The sequence below is a fragment of the Grammomys surdaster genome, unplaced genomic scaffold, assembly GCF_004785775.1.
Source record: "Grammomys surdaster isolate TR1022 unplaced genomic scaffold, NIH_TR_1.0 142, whole genome shotgun sequence".
Lineage (NCBI taxonomy): Eukaryota > Metazoa > Chordata > Mammalia > Rodentia > Muridae > Grammomys > Grammomys surdaster.
The window spans coordinates 2812797-2820527 of record NW_021604600.1 but is presented as its reverse complement, the minus strand read 5'-3'; the positions used below and the strand labels follow the sequence as shown (position 1 = coordinate 2820527).

Below are 7731 nucleotides of genomic sequence, written 5' to 3'. Positions count from 1 at the left end.
AATATTATCTTTTTGATATATATACATGTATATATTAGCTATATAAAAATTATAAACACATACATATATACACATTCATACACACATTCTCACACATAGGCATTCTCTTGGTTCAAAGACAAAGTAAAGGATTGGGCCTGTAGACTGGTGTTTGCTATGCCCTAGGGTAACTTATGTAAGTGCTTGGTACAGCTCGCAGCATACCACTCGAGCTGAGAGTATGGGAGTACCATTTGGCAGGAGTGTCCCGCTATGCCCTTTAAATGGCCCTTCTCTACTGCTCCACCCTGCTTTCAGAGTGGGGACATCCTACCACACCTTTTGGCTTCCCTCTACTGTGCCCTCTCCAAACATGATCTCCAGGCTTTGGGCCAACTGTCTGTCTGAGGGCACAGAGGACACCTTGTCCCAGTGTCAATGACTGAGGTCAGCAACCAACTTCTGGGATCTAAGGATGGTGCTAATTTCTTCTGTCACACACATCAGACAATAGCTAGACAGCCTTGCTACCCAAGATCTTGTGCTTGAACTACAAGCTAGATCAGGGTTATTGTGGGTAAACTCCCAGGCTTGGGGCTTGGAAGTACAATTCTCAGGATCCTGTGAAGAGCTCACTGTTGGCCCAGGCGGTTACCTTCCGGCTCTTCAGCTTATAAGTGACGAGTCCAGGTTGCAGAAATAGCTCATTCTGGAAGTTATGATTGTTGGGGCAGGTCCCATCAGGTCCTTCTGTGGATTTCCATACCCTATCCTGTTCACAGCAGGCTGCTAGTCATGTATCAAAAGTCAGAGCAAGGAGAGGAGGGAGGGCCATCTGTATCAGGAAGAGAGTCTCCTCAAACCATGATTGTTTTCCAATCCTGTCTTACAACTCATTGGTCATCTGAGTGTCTGTGAGCTGGGAGGAAAAGGCTCTGTCCAAGCGTAGGGTGTTGTATCTAGGGGGTGGTGTGCCAGGCACTGTGGCCTCCGGGGCTGGAGGCAGCCGCATGGCAGAGGTGAAAGTGGGCAGCTCGTCGTCCGTATCCAGAGCTGGATTATCCTGGCCCTGCTGGCTGGAGGAAGTCTCAGTGGAGGGCAGTGTCCGCCTACGGGCCCACCAATCCTTGGCTTTCTGCCACTGACGGCGGGCGATAATAGAGAAGAAGTCAATGAAGAAGACTTCGATGATTTCGATGACACAGACGACTGAACAGCTCATCCACAGGCCGAGCTGTCCACCGAAGTTGGACAGAAGCATCTCAATCTGCAAGGGAGACCATGTTATAACTTCAAGAGAGACTTTTCTAGGCTGAGAGTGGTGGCACATGCTGGCAATCCCACACTCAGGGAGCAAGGGCAGAAGGATGATTGCCAATTCAAGGCCAGTCTGGGCTACCTAGTGAGACCCTGACTGGTGAGGATGTTTTTTCCCAATTAGTCTCGGCTACAGACCTGTCTCCTTTCACTTGAGGCTTTTCTGAGGCCTGATTGGTCCCTGGCAGCAAAACTACATCAGGTCAGAGCCTTACAAACTGACTGCTCCCTTAGCCCAGGAAGACAGGCATATTGGTGGACCTGGGACTTGCTGGAAAAACAGACTACTCACACTGTTGGCTGGGCTCTCCATGATGGATCTTTGGTTCAGGTCTTTGTAGAATATCAAGAGCTTGGCCAGGTCCGTCCTGCAAAAATTCCAACAGGTGGGGCTCAGGGGGGTGGTGGGAAGGCTTGGCTTCCTGCCAGGTGGCTAGCTCTTCAGCATGGCTGTCATTTCCCTCTTGCCCAAGCCTCTGTCGTGACCTGTGCTCTGAACTTCCTCAGACTATTAGAACCTGGTCTCTGGGTCTCTTTCTGTGCCTCTGGGTGCATTTCCTACTTGAGCCTTATACTGGCTGGTTTTGTGTGTCATCTTGACACAAGCTGGAGTCATCAGAGAAGGAAGAGCCTCCACTGAGGAAATGTCTCCATGAGGTCCAGCTGTAAGGTATTTTTTCAATTATTGATCAAGGGGGGAGGACCCAGCCCATGGTGGATGGTGCCATCCCTGGACTGGTAGTCCTGGATTGAATAAGAAAGCAGGCTGAGCAAGCCAGCAAGCAGCGCTTCCTCTTACGCAGCCGTCTGATGTGATGAGAGGATAGACACATGCTCATAGCACATCCCATCTCTCGGGGAATGCTGAAAATAAAGCACTGCTTTTATGGAGCAGATTTGGCTAAGGGTCACTCATCTGCAGCAATTGGTTGCAAATGCTCAGTCTCGTTTGTTGTTGTTGTTTCATTAGTTACGTTTATTTAAGACAGCTTCTCAATGAGTAGCCTAAGCTTGCCCTGAACTCTCAACCCACCTGCCTTGGCTCCAAAGTTTTGGGATTTCTGATGGGCTAATTCTATCTTTACCGTTACCTTGCTTAGTGACCTGGATGCCCGCACGTTCCCCCAACAACTCACATACCGCCTGGCCCTTAATGGGAGGCTCTGGGTGGAGACCAGATTAGCTTTTACTGGGTAAGACCCTAAGCTGAGACATAGTAATGGCCAGAGCGGGAGTTTATATGGCTTGAGTTGCAGATGTGAATCCAATCTCTCCCATCTTTGTCCCCATCTGCTGAGATTCCCGATCTCTGGCCTAGATAATTTTTGCTAAAAGTATCTGAGAAATGAATTTCTTTGTGAAAAAGACCCAAGTAGGATTAGAAGATATAGTGGTAAAGGGACTATTTATGTAAGACGGAGTACACCAGCAAGTCACAAAGCAAGTTCTAATGGGCTACAGTACTATCTGCTACATAACTGAATAGACTGGGAAGAGCTGGGCATGGTGGTTCGTGCCTGCAGCAGTCCCAGTACTTGGGAGGTTGAGTCAGGAGTTCAAGGTCATTCACTGAAACCAACTTGGGCTACAAAGATCTTGTCCAAAAAACAACAGCAACAACAACAAAAAGGTAAAGAAAAAAGACAAAGAAATAGCAGAATATATTGAAAGACATATCAAAAATGTTTGCCAGTTGAGATGGTATGGGCACTAACCAATCGGATTGGTGTGTGGTGATCGATTAGGATAGAAACCCACCCTCCCTCTGTGTCTGTTGGTTCTGCGTCTATATGTTCAACCAACCATAGAGGGGAGTTTTTGAGAGGAGAAATAATTACACCTCAATGGAACAGGCACAGACTTGTTTCTTGACAGGTTCCCTTAACAATCTAATATGATAGTTATTTCCATAGTATTTACATCACATTGGACATCACAGGTACTCTGGAGATGACTTAAGCGGATGAGGGGATGTGGTGGGTCATATGCAAACATGTACCATTTTACGTACAGGGCTTGGGCATTCATGGATTTTAGTATTCACGGGGAGTTGGGGAACAGATCCCCGGAGGGTATGGAAAGACAACTGTAAACAATAGGTTTGGCCAGAGCATTGTGTGTCTTCTGAAAATCAGCCCAAGTGCTTTGTACATCACAAGGAAATACTGTTGCATGTTTTATTCCAGTTATAGATTCAATGGGCTACAACGCAAAATATATTTTGTATGGTGGATCGTGGTCAAACAAAAGTCAGAGCAGGGCCTGGTTCATGATAGGAGCTTAGTAAATATTTGTCGATTAAATGATTGAATGAACGAAAAGGGGAGGGCTCAGCAATGAGGAAGCAAGCTTAGGGCCCAGAACCTGTGGTGGACAGAGGCAGAGGGAACTGGGTGGAGGGAAACTTACTTGTTGAGCTTTTTGTTTATTTGCTGGCTTTGGTCCCAGGTGAGAACATTCAGCAACCATTTCTGTGATGGAGAAAGAAAGAGTAGGCTTAAGATTACCCACTGCTCTCTTCTTCAGCCGCACACACCCTGTCTCTGGTCTTGTCTGTGTAGGTATATTCACCCAGGAACTATGTCCCCCCCCCCACCTTGTAGAATAGATGAGGATATCAAGGGCTCTGGGGAATGGTGGGAAGTGGAGATAGAACTTACCTCGGAAGCCTCAGATGGCCATTGTGCCAAGCTGGTGGTCAGTGTCCATTCCTTAAAGCTGCGGGGAGAAAGGCACAGAGTGAACACAAGCTGCTGGCCCAGCACGGTCCTACCTGCCTCAACCCTCCAGGTCTACTCACCTGCAGGATTGCTTGCACACAGATTGGCAGCCCAGTTCTTCCCGGACAAAGGCCTGGTACAGCTGGTAGTAGCAATACACTGGAGGACAGGGTAGAAAGTGGTATGAACTTTGGGGACACAGCACCCTTCCTAAGGTCACCTGTGGAGCCTCTACCATCTCATGCTGGTTATTTATGTGTACACCTTTTACAAAGGCTGAGGGTTATTTTTGTTTCTTGGCAAGTGGGATCTGGGGATGGGGTGGTTGGGGGAGCATTGCTGGTTTGTGACATCAGGAAATGGTATCATTTCCTGGTTAAAATGTGAGTAGGGATCCGGGTGTGGAGGTGCACGCCTTTAATCTCAGCACTCAGGAAGCAGAAACAGACTAATATCTGAGTTCGAGGCCAGCCTGGTCTACAGAGTGAGTTCCAGGATGGTGAGGGCTACACAGAGAAACCCTGTCTCAAAACACCAAAACCAAAACCAAAACCAAAACCAAAACCAACCAACCAACCAACCAACCAACCAACCACACAAAGAAATACCATGAGGGGGCAGGGGAGGTTAGGCAGCCCTTGGATTCAGTTCTGTGACTTTCTATTTGTATGTCCTCAGGTAAGTGACTTAATCTTTCTGGACCTTGGCTCTCTGTTCTGTGAAAGAGTAGTATCAACAGTGCCTTTTAGAGTTGACTATGTGGGCAAGCTATTAGCACATGCCGGAACATAGCACTCAGTACAGAATTGAAAAGTACAGTCCAAGCCAGGCTTGGTGATAGAAAGCCTTTAACACCTTTTCGGGCAAAAGGCAATAGAGACAGGGGCTCAAGAGCATCACAGGGCAAGTCATTGGCCATTGCTGGGCCAAGCTGATTCCCATCCTGGGGTGTGCAAGGTTGGGGGTAAGATCACTCACTCCAGTTGGGGTGTTGCTGGTAGTTGCAGTAATTGGCTGCTGGGGGCAGAGGCTGGCTATACTGGGCACAGCCACATTTTTCTACCATCTTCGTTTGGAAGCATGAATAAAGGCAGATCTGAAAGAGAATACCGAGGAATGTTTTTAACTTCCTTGCAGGTAGAGGCCAGGAACTCTCTGCCAGCTTATCCCTCATCCCAAAGCCCTTTCTGACCACACTATCCACAACACATACATATAAAATTAAAGAAAAGGCTAAAAAAATTTTAAAGACCACTTTTTTTTCCAGGATGCCCAGCATGGAACCCTCCAGCCTCCTTCAGAACTGAGTCAAGAGGTAATGCTCACAAGAGGGACTGTTAGTGGGAGAGGGCCTGCTGACAAGGATTCCTGCTACAATCAAATGGACTTTACCCTGTCTCCTCAAAGTGAGTTCATAAGAAAGATGTCCTGGGTAAAGTTTAGTGATAAGGACACATATTTTAATATTTCATGCACAATCTCATGGCATAATATTGTACTTATCCAAAAGAGGGGAAAAAGACACAGCAGAGATTTGAGTAATTTGCTTGAAGTCACACAGAATATAGATATAACAGAATATAGATATAAATTGACATTTGGACCAGGTGTTTTAGCACTCAGAAAACAGAGGCAGGAGCATAGCAACTTGGTGGGCCAGCCTGAACTACAAAATAAAACCTTGTCTCAGGAAAAACAAATAAACAAAAAAAAAATCCCAAAACACTGAGATTTAAACCTGAATAACTTGGCTTTGAGGCCCTCACTGTATACTAGAAGCTTCCTGGGTACTGTGGTCCTAATCCTGAGAGATCCAGTGCGGAGGACTTAGAACCGAGTACTGGCCTGTTAGGACTGTGTGGATTAGTAGTTGCTCCACTTTCCCTCAGTGTCGGCACTCACGCTGTAGAAAGGGCCTTCATTTGCTCTATAGGCCAAGTGAGCTTCTAGGCCCCTTGTCTCTATGTCCCATCTTGCCATTGGTAGGATTATAAGCACATATCTGCCTTTTTCTGGGGGTTCTGGGACTTTGAACTCATGTCTTCATGCTTTGGGGGGCAAGTGCTTTACTGTGTAAGCCATCTTTATAACCTCTCCTCACACCCCCACCCCCTGCTTTGGTCCTTTTATTCTGCCAAGAGAATATCTATGGGCTTTCTAATATCCTAACAGGAGGATATCTGAGGTTTTTGGACCAACCCCAGATATCCTCACCCTAGTTCCTTCAGAGCTCCAGCCTCTGAGAGTAGCTGATAGAGTCCACCACTCATTGAATTGAGAGGTTGAAAACTGCAATGTCTATAGGGTCAGTGATGTCTTATGCCATGGGGGTCAGATCTGTGGATATCAGCCAATCTATAGCTTTTTTAATCCAATGGCTCCTCCCATGGTCTATCCTGCTGGGATATAGACCCCAGATCCCAGGTCACTACTACTACAAATTCTCCTCCTCTTCTTCCTCCTCCTCCTTTTTTATTTGAGAGAAGCTAGAAATATGGATTTTTCTTATGACATTTCCTAATTTTTAAATGTCATTCTGACTAGAGTAATCACCGTGCAACCTGGAGGAGTTCAGGAGTTGCCAATCAGCTCATGCTGATCCCAGCGTGACTGTCAAGGGGGTATAACTTCCCCAAGTCATAGGGCACAAATGTACCTGGAAGCCAAACTTTTGACCCCTCAGCCAGTGTCTCCTGTTGGAGGTTTCCCTTCCGTCTATCCTTTGCCAAAGCCCATTTAGCATTAGACCTGTCTGCCTTGTACATTGTGTTCCACACAAACCTCAGTGAATCAATTAAGCTCTGGTTACAGAGGACCGAAGAAGACTGGAATCAGCTGGCGTCGTTTGTACCTGAGGTTTTTGGACCAACCCCAGATATCCTCACCCTAGTTCCTGGTCCCAGGCACACCTCAGACTAGATATAACTTCATCTTTTGGATCTAGGCCACAAGTCAGAGATGAGGGCCCCCGTTGTGCTTACCTGGAGGGAGTAGGCAGCATTGTAGATGTTTGTGACGGGCACATCACTGCCGTCCTCTGTGCACTGGCTGTAAGGTTCACTCAGCTTGAAGGATTCTGTCTGCAATGGTAATAGCACACAATCATTTATGTTGTCTAGGGACCCAGATGGGAGGATTCCCCCTGAAGCTAAGGAATCATTTAGTTACTCACCTAAGTTTATCAATTACCTAGTGGGTGTCTGGTGCAATTGCAGACACTGGGAAATCCACAGTGAGAAAATCTGACAAGTACCCTATTCTCACTGAGCATATACACAGGAAGGGTAGACAGCCAGATGGCCAGTGAGACACTTTGTCTTTCTAGCTTTCTCATCAATGAAATGGGGCTGGAGAGATGAGGCTTAGTGGATAAAGTGTTTGGCTCATATGTGTGAAGACCTGAGCTTAAATCCCTGAGTTTAGAATCAATCCACAGAAAGCTGGACACAGTAGATCCTGTGTCTGTAATCCTAGCACCATGACCAGGAAATGGAAGGCAGACAGAAGACTCCCTGGAAGCTTGTGGTTCATCCAGCCTGGGATATGACAAATCCCTGAGGTTGTCTTTGACCTCGATGTGTGCCATGTACATCAGTGTGCTTATGCACGCGCACGCATGCACTCACACACACGGGGGGGGAGGGATGGAGGGAGGGAGGGAGGGAGAAAGACAGAGAGAAACAGAGAGAGAGAGAGAGAGAGAGAGAGAGAGAGA

At 47.0% G+C, this 7731-nt stretch overlaps 1 protein-coding gene across 1 annotated transcript in view; it reads right to left on the bottom strand.

The window, feature by feature from the left end:
- Nucleotides 1-865: 865 nt before the first annotated feature.
- The window catches only part of Scnn1g (sodium channel epithelial 1 gamma subunit), a 29081-nt gene continuing 22215 nt past the window's right edge, over nucleotides 866-7731 (bottom strand). The window contains exons 6-12 of the mRNA XM_028764312.1: nucleotides 6998-7096; nucleotides 4995-5112; nucleotides 4097-4175; nucleotides 3957-4014; nucleotides 3706-3767; nucleotides 1589-1664; nucleotides 866-1246 (exon numbers count right to left, since the gene is read on the bottom strand). Of these exons, the coding sequence (XP_028620145.1) occupies nucleotides 866-1246; nucleotides 1589-1664; nucleotides 3706-3767; nucleotides 3957-4014; nucleotides 4097-4175; nucleotides 4995-5112; nucleotides 6998-7096 (873 nt within the window). The remainder of the gene's footprint in view (nucleotides 1247-1588; nucleotides 1665-3705; nucleotides 3768-3956; nucleotides 4015-4096; nucleotides 4176-4994; nucleotides 5113-6997; nucleotides 7097-7731) is intronic.